Source organism: Apis cerana, linkage group LG8, assembly GCF_029169275.1.
Source record: "Apis cerana isolate GH-2021 linkage group LG8, AcerK_1.0, whole genome shotgun sequence".
NCBI lineage: Eukaryota > Metazoa > Arthropoda > Insecta > Hymenoptera > Apidae > Apis > Apis cerana.
Genome location: NC_083859.1, coordinates 2,075,459 through 2,096,837, shown reverse-complemented (window position 1 = coordinate 2,096,837; position 21,379 = coordinate 2,075,459). Strand labels below are relative to the sequence as shown.

General features: G+C 22.6%; 6 protein-coding genes across 12 annotated transcripts; 3 read left to right on the top strand and 3 right to left on the bottom strand.

Annotated features, from left to right (window-relative positions):
• Nucleotides 1–117: 117 nt before the first annotated feature.
• On the bottom strand, nt 118–5,111 carry LOC107997054 (twinfilin). Of its 4 annotated transcripts, none has more exons than XM_017055400.3 (6): nt 4,971–5,111; nt 4,750–4,798; nt 4,543–4,620; nt 3,805–4,464; nt 3,621–3,739; nt 118–412 (listed from the first exon to the last, which is right to left on the bottom strand). In XM_017055400.3, the coding sequence occupies exons 2-6, from the start codon at nt 4,772–4,774 to the stop codon at nt 242–244; spliced, it is 1,053 nt and encodes a 350-aa protein (XP_016910889.1). In that variant the 5' UTR covers nt 4,775–4,798; nt 4,971–5,111; the 3' UTR covers nt 118–241. The 4 variants fall into 4 exon arrangements, with proteins under 4 accessions (XP_016910889.1, XP_016910898.1, XP_061933948.1 ...); XM_017055409.3 differs by having other exon boundaries at nt 4,954–5,054; XM_062077964.1 differs by lacking the exon at nt 118–412 and adding an exon at nt 710–3,239.
• Nucleotides 5,112–5,481: 370 nt separating this feature from the next.
• Nucleotides 5,482–7,747, top strand: LOC107997044 (toll-interacting protein A). Its single transcript, XM_062077968.1, has 6 exons — nt 5,482–5,622; nt 5,936–6,109; nt 6,235–6,368; nt 6,475–6,679; nt 6,807–6,977; nt 7,046–7,747. Exons 1-6 carry the CDS (start codon nt 5,575–5,577, stop codon nt 7,154–7,156), a joined length of 843 nt encoding a protein of 280 aa, XP_061933952.1. The 5' UTR covers nt 5,482–5,574; the 3' UTR covers nt 7,157–7,747.
• Nucleotides 7,313–9,381, bottom strand: LOC107996664 (peroxisomal membrane protein PEX16). Its single transcript, XM_017054843.2, has 5 exons — nt 9,092–9,381; nt 8,776–9,022; nt 8,435–8,705; nt 8,262–8,365; nt 7,313–8,182 (listed from the first exon to the last, which is right to left on the bottom strand). Exons 1-5 carry the CDS (start codon nt 9,219–9,221, stop codon nt 7,927–7,929), a joined length of 1,008 nt encoding a protein of 335 aa, XP_016910332.1. The 5' UTR covers nt 9,222–9,381; the 3' UTR covers nt 7,313–7,926.
• Nucleotides 9,382–9,430: 49 nt separating this feature from the next.
• Nucleotides 9,431–11,596, top strand: LOC107997204 (thymidylate synthase). Of its 2 annotated transcripts, none has more exons than XM_062077966.1 (4): nt 9,431–10,446; nt 10,701–10,922; nt 11,005–11,267; nt 11,332–11,596. In XM_062077966.1, exons 1-4 carry the CDS (start codon nt 10,266–10,268, stop codon nt 11,539–11,541), a joined length of 876 nt encoding a protein of 291 aa, XP_061933950.1. In that variant the 5' UTR covers nt 9,431–10,265; the 3' UTR covers nt 11,542–11,596. The 2 variants fall into 2 exon arrangements, with proteins under 2 accessions (XP_061933950.1, XP_016911128.1); XM_017055639.3 differs by having other exon boundaries at nt 10,659–10,922.
• On the bottom strand, nt 10,950–14,036 carry LOC107997214 (protein ILRUN). 3 transcript variants are annotated; one of them, XM_062077970.1, is made up of 4 exons: nt 13,836–14,036; nt 13,420–13,741; nt 12,576–12,934; nt 10,950–12,404 (listed from the first exon to the last, which is right to left on the bottom strand). In XM_062077970.1, exons 2-4 carry the CDS (start codon nt 13,572–13,574, stop codon nt 12,298–12,300), a joined length of 621 nt encoding a protein of 206 aa, XP_061933954.1. In that variant the 5' UTR covers nt 13,575–13,741; nt 13,836–14,036; the 3' UTR covers nt 10,950–12,297. The 3 variants fall into 3 exon arrangements, with proteins under 3 accessions (XP_061933954.1, XP_016911139.1, XP_061933953.1); XM_017055650.3 differs by lacking the exon at nt 13,836–14,036 and having other exon boundaries at nt 13,420–13,742; XM_062077969.1 differs by lacking the exon at nt 13,836–14,036 and having other exon boundaries at nt 10,950–12,934; nt 13,420–13,742.
• A 106-nt stretch (nt 14,037–14,142) lies between these two features.
• LOC107997243 (uncharacterized) lies at nt 14,143–21,298 on the top strand. Its single transcript, XM_017055700.3, has 6 exons — nt 14,143–15,172; nt 17,073–17,728; nt 17,957–18,206; nt 20,237–20,485; nt 20,559–20,800; nt 20,870–21,298. The coding sequence occupies exons 2-6, from the start codon at nt 17,074–17,076 to the stop codon at nt 21,073–21,075; spliced, it is 1,602 nt and encodes a 533-aa protein (XP_016911189.1). The 5' UTR covers nt 14,143–15,172; nt 17,073; the 3' UTR covers nt 21,076–21,298.
• The last annotated feature ends 81 nt before the right edge of the window (nt 21,299–21,379 follow it).

The window sequence follows — 21,379 nt, the reverse complement described above, 5'->3', positions numbered from 1 at the left end:
AGAATAGGCCTGATTAAATAAAATAAATAAAATTTATTTCCTTTTGAAATTAAAAAAATTATATATAAATTTTTTAAATTATAAAATAATACTATTTAATGAAAGAAAAAAACAAGATAAAACACAACACATTCATTTTTTAATATAAGACACAATTTGTGTTTGCATATATCTCTATATATGTGATGCATATATGTTTTTAGTAATTCAACAAATTTTAAATAATTTGAATATAATTTTTTTAAATTTCTTGTTCCGAAGTTCCTAAATCTTGAACCTTGGTTAAACGTTTTGCGCCTCTGTTTGGTGGACCCTTAGGTTTCGCGAATTTTGGCTGATGTAAATTGATTTTTGGATGTAATTCCTCTTGTAAAAATCCTTCAGTTAGGTCTCTTCCATCGTCTATTTCAAGCTATATAATCAAAATATTTTAAAAAAGAATTATTATAATGTATTAAAAAGTAAAAACATAATTCATTTTTTAATAAAAAAAAAAAATAATGAAAATAATAGAAATAGAATTTTATAGGCCTATTCTGTAAGCTGAATGCCTTACATAAAATCATAAAATCTTAATTATAATTACATACCCATCCAATGACTGATTCACTGTGCACTCCTTAGAAACCTATTAAATTCTGTACAAATAAATCATGATATATAAAAAAAAATATTGTTACCTTGTTAAAAATTAAAACACAACAAACTGTAAGATTAGATTGCATAATGCTTTATTATTTAGCGTGTTTAATATTGGCAAGATATACAATTTATTTCATCATAATGAATCTACAATTAAGCTAACAGTTGAAAATAAAATTATACTAAGAACTTACAGAATAGGCCTGGTACAATATTATAAATTGAAATATTCCCAGGCAATAATATGCATTATTTCTTAATATAGAACACGTGATTTATTAATAATTTTTTGAGCACTTTGCAAAAAATTTTTCTTCTTTTTTTTCTTGTAAAACATAGAAATTATACCAAATTCTGTATTTTTTTTTCAACATGTAATAATAAAAAAATATTGAGAATAAAAATTGAACAAATTTTTACACAGCTATAAAAAATAATAATAAATTGTAGACATCGATTTCGAGAATTTATACTACTTATAAAAAAATTTTTAATTTTATATTAATGCAAATATATATATATATATTTACATTAATATAGATCAAGTAAAAAAAAATTTAGTTTCTGAATTTAAATATCAAAAATTTGGTGTATTTTTTTTATCATTATTCTTATTAAAATTAGGCCAAAATATTTTGATAAGTTATACATTTGTATTTTGGACGAAAATTTTTATAAAATTTATAAAAAGCTACGAGAGTTAAAAAAATACAGATCACAAAAAATAGAATGCCTCTTGAATATTTTGTCTGTTTGTTATTAGTTTATAGTCCCATTTGCTATACATGTATATTAAATTAAAGGAATGTTTTATAAAAAATCTAAAAATATTTTAAAAGATAATAACTAATGTAAATCATATATATACATGATATTCACTAATTGATTTTAAATTATTAATTTATTAATTTGAAAGTTACAAATGATATATATTTTTTTATTTTGAATATATTTTATTACACCTTACATTCTTTTATTCTTTTATTTAAAATAAAAAATTAAAAATAATTTCAAGGTGTATATAAGATGTTTTAAAATATTCATATAATTTTTAATTTATATATATATATAAACATTATCATTTTTTGTGATTGTACAACCAATGGGACATACCAAGATCAGTCTTTATACATATATTTGTGAAATCTAATGTTTTGTATCATTTACAGTAGTATAGAACATGATATAATATATAATATGTGTGTGTATATATATATAATTATATATATATAATTTAATATGTATATAAAGTAATAGTATTAATATTATCACTAGCTTGTGTTCAAAAATGATAATCATGTGCAAAGAAAATATATCCACAAATTAATGCGGTAATTTGCACATTTATCACTCTCTCTCATCTACTATATCTTCTTATTTATATTTCACAGAGAAGTTAGGTGAGTGGCATCGGCTAACTAGAGCACATGGAATTTTCCCTAACTCTCTAATAATCACATAGTTATGCAAGTTTTACCACAGATATTTGTTTTAAACACTCTACTTCTATTATCACTAATTCTCATATGAGTGTTTGAATGAATTTGAAAGTCAAGCCTTCAAGTTTCACTTAATAAAATTAGTAATATATGAAAAATGACTTACTTAACAATATAATATATCACTTTTTACTAGACTAGGAACTAATTTATACAGTCAACTCACTGGGTTTATTTTTCACATTTGTAATAGATATTAAAAATAGTATAAAAATTATAAACTATAAAACAAGTAAATTAAAGGAACTATATGAAGAAAAAAATAACTTTTCGAGACTTTTCATTAAATATTGGAATATAATTATAATAAAATATTGGAAAAAAATATAAAAGTACAATAGAAGGCTTCACTTTCAATATCAAGTAATTAAATCTTCATTTTAAATCCTTTTTTATTTTTTTTTTCTTATGGTATTTTTTGTATGAATGAACAATTATCTATTATCCATTAACATTATTACGGTATTGGATCAACAAGAATTGCATTTTGTGGAATCATATGCATTGCAAGTTTCTCACAGTTATCAAAAAGATATTTTGTTAAGATTTTAACATGACAATTTTGTTCTTTAAAATTTAGAAAAATACATTGTTTGGTCTACTCTGAATTGCTACATAGATATATGTATCACTTTGACCAATTATTATTAAATATTAATAAATATATCACTAATTAATAAAAGATTTATCTTTATAAAAATGCACACATTAAATTTCAGAGTAATTATACTATATAACTATGTTGTGCTAATATTGAAGTTATTAGAAATCAATTACATCATTTTACACTACATAACATACTCAATTGGTTAATATCATATTATCACAAATTCAGAATTTATGAAGGAAAATATTCAATATTTAAAACATTTGAAATATTTTATAAACATTTAAGAAACATTAAAAAATGGCAAGCAAAGAATGTAGAATCGGTTAACTCAAGATACAAGATCTCTTCTGTTTTGACTTTTTCTCTGGTATAGATTGAGGAGAAGCATAGAGCGTTGATGGAGTTGCAGAAGTTATTGCAGCTGTTTCTTTTATGATTGGAGGGTCTTCCAACATGTCTGCCAATTCCTCACCACTATTTACTTCCAACTAGGATTCATTAAATTATTACAAAAAAAAAAAAAGAAAATAAAAAAAAACAAAAAGAAAAATTTTAATCTCAATATTAATCCATATAGAAAGAGATAAAATCTAAAAGTAAAATAAACTATACAATGCAACTAAAAGAATAAAATACCTGCTAAAATTGATAGATATATATTTTAATTTAAGATAAAATGTATTTTTTAATAATAATAAAAATGTAATATAAAATTAAAAATTTATTTATTTAAAAAGCACAAATTCAAATTCTAATACAAATTACCAGTTTTAAATGATCCTGTTAAGACATTCATGCAAAAAAGAAACCAATAGAAAGAAAATAAATTGAAAAATATTTTTATTATGAAATTTTATCTATCTACTTACCTTTTTTGTTATAATCACTCCAAGTGATTGAATAAATTCTAGAAGTGGTGCTTTACATGATGAATATAACATTCTTTCCTTAATACTGCAACTATATCCAGGCATGCTATATATAAATACTGTAACATCATAAATAAAAATACATTATTGATTGAGATTCTAGCACTTTTATTTTAAAACATACCTATACATTCCATGTAATCTCCTTCATGTGTGTGCTTAAAATTATAAAGATGATATCTAGCAGAATCAGATGGAACTTTTGTTGGTAATTTATCCAGTGAAATTTCACAAGCCATTACTAAATGTATCTTTTCCTCTTCTAAATCAATTTTTAACTGAACATATTCATGTATACCTTTACCAAGTTCTGTAATTGCTTGTTTTGCTTCATCTGTCACAGGGAAAGCAACTCCACTTAATGTTTGATGTCTTGTTTCTACACTGTAATCTGTAGTAACTATATTTTTTCTAAGTTCTGCTAATTCTTCTTCTGCTGTAGTTAATGGTGCTGGTGCAGCATTATTTCTTTTATATTTATGATAACCTTCTAATGTTATATCTTCTGGTACTGTACCATGTAATTCTTCTTTTATAGAAGCAGTTCCAAATTCTTGTTTTAGAGTTGCTTTAGTTGATGCATATAACATTTTTTGTCTAACTGGTGCAGTATCAGGTGACCAAGAAATAAATAACCAATCATAACCAGAATCAGAAGACTTAGTATCTAGTCGATAAAGAATATATGCAGGTTGATTTTCAATGATTAGTGGCTTGATCATCTTATCATAATCATCTTGCCATTTGTTCATTGGCTTCGAAAAAGCAGCAGGTATTAGTTCCTCTATGAAACAAAAAATTTCTTTTATTTATTATGTTCATATAATACCGTATATTTTATGAATTTATATAAAAAACTTACCATTTTCGATAGAAACTTTCAAAACTCGTATTTTTCCATCTCGACATTTGGTAAATAACTTTTTAAGTGCATCGTTCGCTGAAATAGACAAAGTTAATATATAAAAACATTGAGGTTAAAAAGCTAAATTTATTTAACCTAATTATAAAAATTCCTATATTCCTTCTTATTTACTATATAAAAATAATATTATATTACAATAAATACCTCTGATTCCTGTTTGATGTGACATGGTTTATGGAAAAATCAATGTTCACTAAAAATATGGTAAAAAATTAATTGTACTTCCTCTGAAATTAATTCCTTTTGAGATTAATTGCGAATGAAAATACACTAGCACAAACAGAGCGTATAAATGACTAGAATATAAAAAAAAAAAAAATTATGATATCCGAAATCAAGAAAAATCACCAGCAAAACCTATTTACAGAAAAATTTTTCGGGAGGATCCTAGCAACAGACGATCGAATGTCAAGCCAGTCCCAGTGGATGCTGACGAACGATCTGTCAAGAATGTTCTAAATGGAATTCTAGTTTATGATTCCCTTAAAAAAAAACTACAAATAATTAATTTTAATTGTAAAATAATATTTATTATAATTATTAAAATAAACAAAAATTATCAGAATTGCATAATTTTGTTTTTACTCTTTATTTGCATAAATCTACTATATTCATTTTTCAATTCTATTTTCTAATTTTTCAATTTTAATAAATTAATTATTTATATCCAATTTATTTTGATTATTTTATTATTTAAATATTCTAACTAATAAAAAAAAATATTTATTTTATTTTTTTATATTATTTAATTTATTTTAAAATTGTTATTTTTATATCATTTGTGTTCAAAATGTATATATAATTCGTATGTTTCATGAGTAACTTAAGATGGCGTGCTATCACTGTATCAAATGTGTTGTGATTTTCCAAATGTATTAAAAAATACGTGTAGTTTGACAGGTTTCACTTATATCGAACTTTATTACATTAAGAAAAAAATTTTAATACAGTGAAATTCTGATCATTGTTATGGAAACTGAAAGACGATCAGATTTATACGAAGAATGGAAAAGACGGGTAAATAATACAAATTTTAACACAAATATTGCAATTCATTTTGAATAAGATAAAATTATATTATAATAATTAAATTTATTTTTTCTATTTAAAAAGAATTCAATATTAAAATCAATATTTATAATATTAAAAATATTAAAAATAATTTTTTTCAATTATTAATTAAAATAAATAAAAAAAAATATATTAACTATCAATGATCCATTTATTAATTTCTTAAATAATATTAAATTTTTTTATTCAATCTTAATAGTTCAATTTTAATAATTTGAATTTTTATAAGAATTTAAAATAACAATAAATAATGTTTTAGGCTTTTCTTGGTCCACTCCCCCAAGGATTTTTAAGATTGGAAGAGCGTAATGTACAATTACAACAAGAAGCAGCAGATCAACAAGCTGCACTTGCACTTCATCAATTGCAAATGCAAAATATGCCTACTATGCATGAACCTCATGTTGGCAGACTTAGTATAACAATTGTTCAGGTAATTTTGTAATTTTCATTTACATCTTTAAATTAATTTTTAATATACATCTTTAAGTTTTACAAAGTAGTAATGTATTTTATAATAACATTTTATTCGTAATTTCAAAAAGATACTTCCTATAGGCTAAACTTGTAAAAAATTATGGAATGACAAGAATGGATCCTTATGTGAGATTAAGAGTAGGTCATGCTGTATATGAAACACATACATGTTCAAATGGAGCAAAAAATCCACATTGGAATAAAGTTATTCAATGGTATATATTTTAAATAATTTATATATAATATATAATAATAAATATAAAATTTATTTAATTAAAAGTATTTATAAATAGTTTATATCTATTTATTATTATTATTTAGCTATTTGCCACCAGGAGTCTTACAAATCTATATAGAAATTTATGATGAATGTTCTTTTGTAATGGATGAATTAATTGCATGGGGTCATATAGATATCCCATCACAAGTTCTTCAAAAAGGAGAGACACATGAAGATTGGTATATGCTTAGTGGAAAGCAAGGAGATAATCAAGAGGGAATGATAAATTTAGTTTTTAGTTATACGGTAAAATATTTTTGATTAATTAATTAAAAATATAGTTTTTAATTATACAATGAATAATATATTAAAAAATATATTTTAATCATAATTAATATTTTTAATTAAAATTTTATTTAACATATTTTAATAGACTAAGTGTCAGTCTTATATGAGTGCACCTCCGATTATGATGGTTCCTTCTTCAACAATGTTTGGTATGACACGATATGCACCAGTAAATGTTTACACAGCACCAACTACAGCTACTGTATCAGCTGTTATTCCCAGTTCTATGCCAAATGCTGAAATTGAATTAAAACAGGTAATGTAATAAAAATTATTATTTATTTATTTCTTATAATATAACAAATTAATAATTATATAATATAGATTTCAGAAATGTTCCCAAATGTGGATAAAGAAGTAATTAAATCAGTTTATGATGCAAATAATGGAAAAAAGGATGTAACTATAAATTCATTACTCCAAATGTGTGAATAAGTAATTTTATATACAAATTGCTATTTAATTCCAAAGGCCATGTTTATGTTTTCTGCTATGTTGTACTTCTTTTGAATTGTAATATATTTGCAAGTTATTTTCATGCATTTTATTGGTATATTAATGTTTAATATAAGAAAATCCATATAATATATTGGATAAGAAAATATATTTTTTAAAAATCTTTTAATCTTTTATACATTTATTGATTTTGTTTACATTTGTTGTTTTTGTTATACATAAAATTGTTTCTTATATTCTATATGCATAACATAGAAAAATTATTATATATACAGATATTTTTATTTTTATTAAAATTTTTTATTAAAAAATTTCTATTCATATTATATGACAATATGAACAAATTAAAAACATGTAAATTTGTATATTTTTATGTTTAGAAACATAAAAATATTATATTCATGCACATTTAAGCAGAATATATCGACGAATATAATCTAATTTTTATTAAAATGCAATATTCGCAAAAATGAAATGTCGATTTTCGGTTCTACAATTGAAAATTTGTAATTTTTTTATAAAGTGTAAAATATAATAATAAATCTATAAATTGTTATATGCTTCAATAAATTATTAATTATTTTATCCTCATATATGAAAATTTTATTTAATGATATAATTATATTATTTGTAATAAAAATCATTCTCAACTTATAAAAATATTCACTTTTTTTTGTAATTCTTTTATCTTTGTTTTATAATAATATTATACATCAATAACTTTTTAAAATATTTATTAACTCCACAAATTAATTCGTCCATATATAAAAATATGTACTTTGCCAATATGGTAAGTACTTTTTTATTGGCTCTGTTACAAATCTTGCCAGAGGCATTTTATTAGAAAGTGCAGTTAAAATTGTATATATTCTAGTACGACTATATTTATCATAAAATGGAGATTTCAATATATAAAGAAGTAAAGCAAGTCTTCGCCTAAAGAATTCTTTTTCTTCTTCTTTATTGAATGATATATTTTTCATCTGATTATTAATTATTTTTAGACTGCAAAAAAAACGAATTTTTATATTATAAAACAAATAAATTATTTTCAATAAATTTGATAATAAATATTACTTTGTACCTGATTAAATCAATGGCAAATGATAATAACCATGGAGGCCAATGTTTTTTTCCAGTAAAAGATATACATCCTAAATGTAATAATGGTTTAATAATATAAAGAGTCTAAAAACAAAATACAAAATAGTCAATAAATATATTTTGAAGATTATTATATTTACTTGATATTTTTACCTCAGCTAACATTAAATTTTTTTCTGATGTAGAACATTTATTTAAATTATTATTATTAATATTAGAAGATAATGGTTCCCATGTACATATATGTAAAGAATTAGTACCTCTTATACTTCTAATAACAGTACCAGATCGTTTTAATACAAAGCTTTCTTTTGATTTTTCATTATGTGAATCATTTATTTTTTCTCTATTAAGTGGTTGTATTGGAGGACTTCTTGTTATTCGTTCTTTATATAAATGAACTAATAGAAGTCTTAATACAGTTCTATAAATATTCATAATATGAATACAAATTTTTATAAAAATATTAACATATAAAATTTTAAATAACTTACTTAAATATTTGAATGACAGTTATTATAAACCATTTTCCAATTTGTCCCCATAACTTTTTTGCAGAAATCTCAAAAAGAGCTTCTGTGTATTCTACTACAGTCAGCCAAATTTTTATTTTCGATTCGAACTTAGAAAATTTTAAATGTATACATTTCTCATTACTCATTAATAAATCATTGAAAAATACTATTAAATTCGAAACTGAATACAGTAATTCTGATATAAAAGAAGAATTATTAAATTGACCTAGAAATAATTTATTTCATGAATAAATTCAGAGGAAAAACAATTGCTCTTTTATAAAATCTTTCTTACCAGCTGTGAAATAAGGCAAATATTGAATCGTATTTTCCATATCAGATAGTAATTGAGGATTTTCTATAATCCATTTTCTATATGGTTTAATAATTTTTAATGCAGAAGAATGTACAGTGTTTAACACCATTTTAATCTATTAAATAATGTAATAAAACATTTGCAAGTAATCACGATAATAATCTTCTACTATTAACATAGTCTATAGTCTTTAGTCTATAATCTATAGTATATATCTATATAGTATATATCTACAGTATATATCTATAGTATATAATTTATAGTTTACCATTCATAATTAAAAATTTTTTTTTCAATATAAATAAAAATATCATTTTTTCAATGAATTTATTTTTTTTAATTTATTTTCTTATGATTTATTATTACAGATCTATTTTTAAAGAATATTCAAATGATCAATATATATTATCAATATTTCAAAATTCTTCAACAAAAAAAACATTATGTAAAAATGATCAATATATATTAACAATATAATCATTATTATCAATTACTGAATATTTATCGAATATTTATTGATTAATGAATTATCAATATTGAGAACTTTGAAATATTGACAATATATATTGTTCATTTGAACACTTTATTAAATATACAATATATAATAAATAAAATATATCTATTAAATAATATAAATATAATATAAATATTTTGTAAAAGGTTTAATATAAATATTAAAATTTATTTTTTATATTAATAATAATAATTTTTATTTTAAAATTAATAATATAAAATTCTATAAAATTGTTAATAATCTTTCATATTTTAATAATTTTAAATCTATAATAAATTCATTTATCAAAATTATAATTTTAATTTAATAATAATTTTACAAATAATTAAAAAAATAATTTTTATTTTCAAAAAATTATAAAATTAATTTTTATTCATATATATTTATGAATTATTGATGAAGATAAAAAAAATAAAACAAAATTTTTTATTTTTAATTAAATATATTTTTAATATTCTTTAATAAATTTTTTGAATTTGTTTTTTTTATAATGAATATAATTCGTTTAATTTAAGTTTAATTTATACTTTAATACTATAAAGTAAATTACGTAGTCTAATTCCATTCTATAATAATTGTAGTTCATTAACTTTTTCATTCTACTAACATTATATTTATATTTTAATATTTTTTTCAAACATGAATGAATATGAAATAATTACAACACAAGAATGTTTTCAAAATGAAAAAAAACATGAAGAATATCAATATTTAAATTTGATCGAAAAAATCATTAAAGATGGAGCAAGAAAAGATGATCGTACTGGCGTGGGAACGTTGTCCATTTTCGGAACCCAGATGAGATTTAATTTACGAAATAGTAAGAAAATTAAATATATTTACATTAATTTAATCATTCACATAATAATTTCAATCATCATTTACAGCACATATAATTTTTTTCATATATTTTCTTTTATATTTTATAATTTTCTTTTATATATTTTCTTGTAGTTTTTTAAAATTTTTCACAAAATAAATATCTAGAAAATTAAATTAAGCAACAATAAAATATTAATATAATTATTATAGATATATTTCCATTATTAACTACAAAACGTGTATTTTGGAAAGGTGTAGTGGAGGAATTGTTATGGTTTATTAAAGGATCCACAAATGCAAAGAAATTAAGCGAAAAGGATGTTCATATTTGGGATGCGAATAGTTCGCGTGAGTTTTTAGATTCTTGTGGTTTTATAGATAGGGAAGAAGGAGATTTAGGTCCTATTTATGGATTTCAATGGAGACATTTTGGTGCAACATATAAAGATATGTACAAAGATTATAATGGAGAAGGTAAAACAATAATCTAATATTCCTAAATTTAATTATATAAATTTAATTATCTACAGATACATTGAAAGATTTATTTATACAGGTATTGATCAATTAAAAGAAGTTATAGATAAAATACGATATTCTCCCAATGATAGAAGAATTATAATGACAGCATGGAATCCAATTGATATTCCAAAAATGGCTTTACCTCCTTGTCATTGTTTCGTTCAATTTTATGTAAGCAATGAAGAATTATCATGCCAACTTTATCAAAGAAGTGCGGATATGGGTCTTGGTGTACCATTTAATATTGCATCTTATTCTTTGTTAATTTATATACTGGCACATATTACAAACTTGAAGGTAAATTTATAAAAAAAGAATTATAAAATTTTTAACAGAAAATTGTATTTTTTTTTTTTTTTAGCCAGGTGAATTTATACATACAATGGGCGATTGTCATATATATCTTAATCATATATCCGCACTTGAGGAACAAATCAAACGTGTACCAAAGCCATTTCCATGTTTAAAAATCATTAGAAACGTTGAAGATATAAACGATTTTACAGCAAATGATTTTGAACTGATTGGATATGACCCACATGCAAAAATCTCTATGCCAATGGCTGTTTAAAAATGAAATTAATAAACGAAACGAATAAAGAAACTGAATGATCTGCTGCCACAAATCTATATCTATAAACTTTTCATCTAGAAGTATTATTTCATCATTAAGAAAATACATGTTCAACTGACATTTAATCAGTGAATGAATATATAATTCATATACTATTATAATATATATATTTTTTAATCATATATTTTATTTTCTAATAAAAAATTTTATTTCTTTTTTCTTTTTTAATAAACTTGTATCTTAATAATTATACTTATATATATACATACATACATACATACATACATACATTTATACAACATTTATATATATATATATGTATATATATATATATATTTTTAATTATTTATATCAATTTTTTTTTCAGTACCAGTTTTAAAAGTGGTCCATACATGTCTGTTACAATTTTAATTTTAACAATTAAATTTTAGCACACTTTGAATTGCAGAAACAATTGAATAAAAAAAATTTTTTAATATAACTGACAAGTATGGACGATAAAAGGCCTTATATAAGCAACTTTCAAAATTTAATAAAAGTACCATCTATACAATATATTAGTCCAGTACTTTCTTAAATCATGTATGTAAATATTGGAAATATTTTCTCGCATAATTATAGCGGGAAATAAGAACGTTTTGTATTTTAAAGCATTTAAAACAAATATGTTATTTTTAATTTACTTCATTAAAAATAATCAAAGACGTTTAAAAAAAAGGAAAATAATTAAGGAAAGTTTCTGGACATTAGGGGCTAGCACATCTTTGTATCATTAGATGATGAAGTACTTAATTGATGTAATTGCTGAGTAATGGCCAGAGTACCACTTTCACTTACTGTAATAGTTACCCAAATAACATCTAAATAAAAAAGTAATTAATAATATTAAAAATTAATTTATAATTAAAGTAATTATATATATATATATATATATATATATATATATATATATATATATATATTGATAATGTTATAATTAAAATAATAACAATAATATAAATATGCAATAATAATAATATAAATGAATTCACCTCCAAAAAAGGTTTCTGTAGATTTTACCATCATCCTCCATTTACTTTTAAATGTACCACAATATGGAGGACTTTGAAGGTCCACACTTATTACTGTTATTTCTGCAGGACCTAAAGATGAAACTGGTACCTTTGTACATGCACCCATTTGTACTCCTCCAATATATTGTAAACAAACTCCTTCAGGCCATGTTTCTGTACCACTATTTTGTATATGCCAAGATTTTTGAAAATTAGTGAGTGGTGGTATTGATTCTCCTTCACCAATAGTGCTATCACATATCAGTGTCATACAAGGAAATTTATTTTGAATTGGAGATTCAAAGTCAAAATAACTACATATAGCTGCTTGGAGATTCCTGTAATTGTATGTTATATATATGTAAATTTGTAACAATTATTTTATGTTAACAAAATATCTTCAGTAGTTTAATTATAATAGTAGTTTAATATAGTTAAATATATTCAAAATTCATTATTTTTTCTTTTATTATTTAAAATTTATTATTATATATTATTATATTATTATATATATATTATATATATAATATATTATATATTATTATATATGATTTATATATTTTATTATAATTTTCCTAAATAAATAATATTCTTATTAAATAGTCTTATTATAAAATATACAGTTTCTACATTAATAATACATATACAATAATTTTAAAAAATCAAATAAAATATTATATCTGTAATTATGAGACATTAATAAGATAAATAAGTAACTTTCGACAAGATAGTACTACTTAGATTATAAATATGGCGATGGTAGGGTTAGGTTGCAAAATTAAATTTGATTAACACAAAACGAGTACGCGGTAGAGTATCTCACCAATTATTCATATCCAAAAAGAACGCAGCAGTAGTTTCATTTAGCTGGCTACCAGCCAGCAACTTCTGCAGCTGTTTCACCAGATCGTCCTTGTCGGTGGTGCCTAGACAACTAAACTGGTGAATCAAATGCTGGTCCACGTTGTCCATGTTCATGATGCGTTTTCTCCCTCGTTCAATACTCCATGTAACACAACTGTCACACACGTACAGAACCGTAAGACGCGTTCTGTTATCGTTTGATCTTTAACAGCAAATTTTAAATGTCATTCTTCATGACGTTCATCCGTGCGCAGTAGGTGCATGCATCTCTACTGTACACTCTATACAAAAAATGTAATAATTATGAATATGTACAGTCCGTAGATGGTAGAATTCACGTCTGATAATTTTCGTCCCTTTATAATGCAATATTACCTTGACCTTGAGCGCTACTAGTTAACGAGTTTTTATAATAGATAAATAAATACGCAAAACTATTCTATCTTTCACAAAATCAATCGTTTGTTATATAGATGCAATCTAGATTGCACATTTAATTTTAATTATTATTAATTTTTGATAATATATTTTAATTAAGATATAAAATGTGTTTTCTATTTCTTTTAAAAAATATATTCTACGCAATAAAATTATAGAATTATTTTAAATTAGATTTAAAATTTTAATTTTTGAAATTGTCAATAATTATATTAATAATTATCACAAATTAAAATTTCGATAAATAATTTTATTATTGATTATTAATTTTTGATTATTAAAGTTTAATATTTAAAAATAAGATAGAAATAAAAAAATTTTTATCTTTTATATTGTACATATATGTAATAATTATAAAATAGAATATAACAAGTAGAAACAAAAAATGCGGGAATTTTAAATTATATTTTCTTATTAAACAAATAATTTTCATAACACATTGAAAAAAAAATAAAAACAAATTTATTATCAAAAAAAATTTGAAAAATAAATTTTACTGATTTTTTATATATCTATATTATTACTTCTATATTTACTAATATTATATTTCTATGTATTCAGTATTTTTTTCTGACTAAAGATTACATAAATAAATTTTTTTAATCTACTTATATATTTTTTTGTTATTATGTATGAATAATGAAATCAAATTTATATTTTCTGTTCTATATATAAATTATTCTAACTGATATATAAATTATTTGAGATATTACCACAAAATGATATAAAAATTTAATATATAATAGAAATTTTCTGTTCCTTTTATGCAAGTGCTCTTGAGTACTTTTCTGTTATCGCACCACGCATGCGTCCATACCCCTTCCATTCTGATTAAAACTTAGAGATGCGCACGCATTACACCGCGTAATAGTTGAAATACGAAAGAGAAGACAGTCGTGGTCCGAAGTTGATCATGTAGATATTCCAAAAACGTCCGATCGCAAGGTGAATTCACGTACAAAGTGAACGAAAAGAAATCGGTGTCGATTGAAAACGAGAATGTGGTCTGCAATGAAACATCTTTGAATTGCGTAAACCAGTGGCTACATTCTTTAGTCGCGAGTTCTTTTACCGATAATCCAAAGTTCTTTTTTTAAAGAAAAGTGAACTCAGACATCGATGAAACGTTCAAAATTCTTAAGAAATTATTTTTTTGTAAACATTAGGGCATCGTGATGAAAGTTGGAACTTATTGTACGATTAATAGTTCCGTTTCGGCGATCGTGGAATAATCGGTTTGAACTCGACGAAATCGAGACACTGAAAGAATCGAGGTAAGTATATGAATTCTTATATATGACATTACAATCAATTGGAGCAAATTGATATTTGATATATTTCATATTATTTTTATATTTTCACAAATATTTATGAATATTAAAAAATAAAAATGAAAAAAATTTTTTTAAATTCATTATTCAAGTTTGAAATTATTTTCATTTATTTTATTATCAATTTATATTTTTTATTTTTTCTCTTATTTTTTACTTATATTTTTTCTTTAGATTTTTCATTTCTATTTTAAAAAATTTTAATTATATATTTTATAATATTTTAATCTAAATAATAATTTACAATATTTTGAAAAGGATATTTTTTTATTTATTTTATTGAAATATTTTTTTATTATTAATTATATTATTTTATTTATATTGTTAAATTATTGAAAAAAATTATAAAAAATTAATAAATTAAATATAAGAGAAATTAAAATAAAGCAAAAATCTTAAGAATAAAATTTCACAATGAAATTTTAACATAATTAATAAAATGGAAAATAAAATGAAATTGGGATTTATTATTTTCTAGTAATTGAGTTTATATAATTTAATATAATAATCTAGTAATTTAAATTTATATAAATGTTCAAAATAAAAAGAAAAATGCAAAAAAATAATTTTAAATACACTTAGAATTTTAATAATATTATGATAATTATATTATATAAAATGATTTTTTTTGTAATATGAATAAAAATTATCAAAATATTATTTTCAAAATTTATTAATTTTATGAATGTATTTATATTAATAGAGAATTGTTCTGTTAATTATTTTCATAATATATATCTTGAGGAATGCAATGAATCGATTTTAATTCAATCTTACTATGTGATTTTATAAATTTTTAAATAAATCAAAATTAGATCAAAGTTAAAAAAACCATAAAATAACATAACTTTAAATGTATTTATATTATAATTAATTTTTTTGTTATGAACCAAAACTACAATGACAATATATACTTGCATATAACACAATTTGGATCCGATATAAAAATACATTTAATATCTTCCAGATACTCAATTTTATAAAGATTTTCTTTATTGACTTTTGGTTGAAAAAAACTTGAAATATATATATATATATATAAATATATTATATATATATATATAAACTTATATTTATAAACTTATATTTATAAATATTTATGTATATAAACTTTTATTTATATGAAATTAGGAGAAGTTCATATAATAGAAATTTTCTAATTCTTTCTTTGAATATATATGATTTCTTGTTCTAATAATAAAAGTTTAAATAAATAGATTTAATTGACAGGATTTCAATTAATCGATCATTTTATTTTAATAGAATGAAGAGAAAGAACCTGTCGAGAGATAACCAGGTTCATAAACACAAACTGAAGTTGCTTATATAATAAAAATCCTTTTAATTTTTTCTTTTTGTTTATGATTTTTCGTTTTATTAATAAAATTTCGTATATAAATAGATTCCATTAAATATTTGTTCATATATATAATAGTATTTGAAACTATAGAAATTTAGCGGGTATAATAATATTTAACATTCAATAAATAAATTACTTTATATCAAAGAAACGAATTTGAACAATCAATTTGTATTTCTAATTATATATATATATATATATATATATTACATTATAAAAATATTAAGCAATATATTAGATAATATATTAGATATATATATTATATATTAGATAATAGAAATAACTTGAAAAGAATTAAATTTATAAAATGAAATTTTATTATAAATAAAGTTCAGATTAATTAAATTTTATGATACAAATATTAACTTTATATCTTCTTAACTTATAACTTTTATGTTTTAATTAATATAATTAAATTAAATATTTAACTAATATTTAATTTATTTATATTTAATTGTTAAAATAAAACTTCTTTTTTAATAGCATGATCGGGCCATCTTCTGGCATCGGTGATGTCCCAGAACACGAGTTATCAGATAATCAATCCCGTGGCGGAAAGAAGCGCATTTTCGAGGATCTGGACATCGAAAACTTTTGCGAAGAGGTTCAAAATGGTCATAAACGATATCAATACCAAGAAATTGAGGCTCCAATGGAAATGGTTGCCTCCAATCAAGTGATAAACGACACTGCATCCCTATTCTCACCGTTATCAGCTCAAGAAGCCGTGGATGAATGTTCAGTTGGTCGATTGGAAGTCCTTCTCGTGGATGGCACTAATTGTACCTGGACAACCGTATCAGAATTGGAATCGCAGCAAAGTATCGCTGATATTACGGCTTCACCATCTACATCTACTTCGTCATCGGAAAATAGACAAGAACAGGTGATACAGGAGGTTCAAATCGAGGAAACGAGTTATCCCATTGATTGTGATTATTGGGAACCAGTTGTCACAGTCCAATCATCCAATATGCAACAAAATAAGCCCATGATGCCTTCTGGTAGTAATCAGCAGCAACAGTTTGATGATCAAGAGACTGGAAATCTTTCCTGGTTACTGGATTTTAAGTTGGATCCTTTCATCGAAGCCGCAGACGAGAAATCTACTGTATCTTTATCTAAAGACATTCACAATGGTGCGAAGATGTTCAGCAAGCTTTTTTAATGAATTTTTTGATCATGTTATTTTATTTTTCAAAATTTGTAACAAAATAAAATTGATTCTTGATTTGAATTATTATAAAATATAAAAAATATGAAATATAGAAAAAAATGATATATGAACATTAAACATAAAGGGTTAAGTCTATTTCTAGAATTATTTGCTATATGATTTTAAGAAATTGTTTACTTTTCTTATTTAGGAAACAAAGCAAGAATGAATGGACGTTCTTATGGATCTGCCTACATTAACGATGCTAAAAAGAGTTACAACGAGAATGGATCGTTGCATCAGGAATCAAATCATAATTATTCTAGCCTCGACAATAGAAATTTCGCGTCTTCCCGGTGTAATGGCCCAAAGAAACCGCCTTTCACATATACAGAGCTGATTGAACACGCTTTGCGAGAAAGGGGAGAGCTTACGGTATCAGCTATTTACCAGTGGATCTCGTAAGTATTTTAAAACAATGTTATGAAGACGTGAATTTGTAATACTTTGTATTAGAAACTTTTAAAATTTAATATGATATTAAATTATATATTATGACATATAAAAAAATATTAATTTGATCATTGATTTTTATTATTATTGAAATTTTTTTTGATATCATGAATTTATTAAATTATTGACTAATTTCATTAGATTATAAATAATACATTATATTGAATTTATGTTATATGTCAATTTATTACATATATATCATTATTTTATACCAATATATATATATTATATTATATTATTATGTTGTAATAAATTCATTGACGTAAAACACATTGGTAAAAAATTAAAAAACAGACATTCACATACTTGTTTAAGTTCAAAATAAAATTTAAAATAAGAAGTTCATATTCCAAATACTATTACTTTTTTTTTTATTTTATCCAATACAATATAATTTGAAAGAATAATTTAAATATTTGAAAAATCATAATCAATCACTATTTTGTTTTTAACTAAATGAAATTCAATTTTAGAATATATTAGAGAATATATTATAAAATATAGAGAATTGATCAATTAAAATAATAATTATTTAATTAAATTAATTAAATTAAAAAAAAAATTGAAATGAAATGAAATGAATAATTACATAAATATTGTACTGCAAAATATTTGTAGAATTTAAATAACGATCTATTATAAATCTTAATCTTTTCTATAAATAAATTTTATAAATATTTTATTAAAACTAGATGAAAGAATCGTATATATATGATATATAGAATTTTCAACTAATTTTATAGATTCTATTCGTATAAGAAAAGAATAAAATTTATTTAAAATATTTTGAGAACATTAAAAATAAGTTCAATTTCATTATCTGTATTTTATCTATATATATTTCACGAATCCACGATCGAACAGGTGAAAGCATGGAGGTAGTAAAGTGCGCACGTCGTGTTATTAGGAGAGGGAGAGGGTTGGAACAAATGAAAGAACCGGTACCAACTGGTACCATCATGTAGCGAGGGCAGCGGTGCCAAGGGGTACCATCTAAGAACGAGTCTCCCTGATAGACCACCCCCGCATCAACATAAAATACAGTTCTCGTAAATTTATAGAAACGTTTTGTTTCATACATTCCTTACGATTCTGAAAAAAACGATGTACAAAATGTATACATATATACATATATATATATATATATATATATATATATATATATATATATATATATACTTAAAATGAATTATTTGTACAAAAAGATTCAGTGTCAATTCGGATTAATTATTAAAAATTAGAGTGTATTTAAATATTATTAATTCGAAAAGGAATTCGTATAAATTAAATATAATATAATATATAAAGTTCGTAAAATACGAATTTATTTGACTATTTTTGATATTTGAGCATATGTTTAATAGTAATAGTAAATATTTAATAATAATAGAAATAGAATATAAAAAAATTTAATATTTTTTCTCTATATTACAATATATAACAAATAATTTATATTTATATAATTAAAAAAAATATTTCTCAATTATTATATTTTTTTAATTACAAATTGAACAATAATAAAAATGAATTAAAATTAAATTATGAAATTAAATGAATTATTTTTGTTACATGATTATTGTAGTTATTAGAACAGATAAAATTATTATTAAATTTATGAAGTGTCCCATTAATCTTTTCTTTTCCAAAAGTTGGAAAATTATTATAAAATTAATATTATGGAAAATTAATATAATAATTAAAGGAGTAATACTCATGACGAGTGTACGTATAATGTCGATATCACTGCAAATAGCAGGAAAAAAAATTATTCTCGTGGAGATATATACTTATTGACATTAAATAAATAAAAACTATTTAAATATTTTTTAATATTTAAATTTATTTATTATTCTAAGAATAACTAATAAAATTATAATTTTTTTATGATTCATTAGCTTTCCTGTCAATTTTTTTGTCTACTTATTTTTTTGTCTACTCATAAAAAATTAATTAAATATAAATTTAAACATATTTTTAGAGAACATTTTCCGTACTACAAAAGTAATGACGATCGTTGGAAAAACTCTGTTCGACACAATCTGTCCATAAATCCACACTTCAGAAAAGGATCAAAAGCACCACATGGAGCTGGACACTTATGGGCTATTGCAAATCGTTCTGGAGATTCCAGACCCAGACAAACCATTAATAATTCTATCATTAATTCTTCTACGAAACAAATAAGCAAGAACAATATAGAAATTGAAAATCTGAGGAAAAATGTCAGGTAATCAATTACTGCTCTCATTATTTGAAAAATTATTTTGTTATATATGTTACTTATATGAATATATTTTCAGTCAAATGAATCCAATAGATGAAGTAGAAGCAGCAACTGCCAGCATTACACAACAGTCTAATGAAGAAGAGACTGAGAATATAGTAAATTCTGTAACATTAGAGCATTGTGCTGAAGAAATTCTTAGTGGTATTAAAAAAGAAGTAGAAGTACAATATCTTGTTCCCATGATGGTGTCCAATAACGAATCGACCCATCCCAATCAACAAACGCAAGAGCTTCATTATCCTGTGAAAGAGAGTGGTAATCTAATTAATTAAATAAAAGATTAAAATTATATAATTAAATTCAACTTTTAATAAATATTTTTAGATTTTCTCAATCCAGTATCAAAAGAAGTAGTCGCAGAAGAATGCGGACTAATAAGTGAAGGATATCTAGTTACAGACTTAAATCCTACTGCTTTGGGTCTAAATATGATTGAGCCAGAAATTATCACACCTGAAAATCTTTTTGGGGAGGAATTAAGTTTTCAGTTTTATGAATTATCATCTCCATCACAAATTCAGTCTGCCTGACATATAGAGAAAAATAAACTGCGATTTATTGTTATTGACGAACTGCATGTGCAAAATATTCAGGATTGCAATCAAGTGGAAAACGAAGAAGACATTTACAGTGTTATTGATAAAAAAGAATTTCAAGAAGAATTTCAAGAGTCAATGGTCAAAAGCTGACTTTTCTAATAATGTTATGACGAGATTTATATAGAAACCAAAATAAAAAGATTATTAAACTTTTCAAGATTCTCAAAACATATGCGTGAATAAAGCTGAATGAAAAGCTGCATATTATTACTCCATTGTGCCTGGATATGTTTTA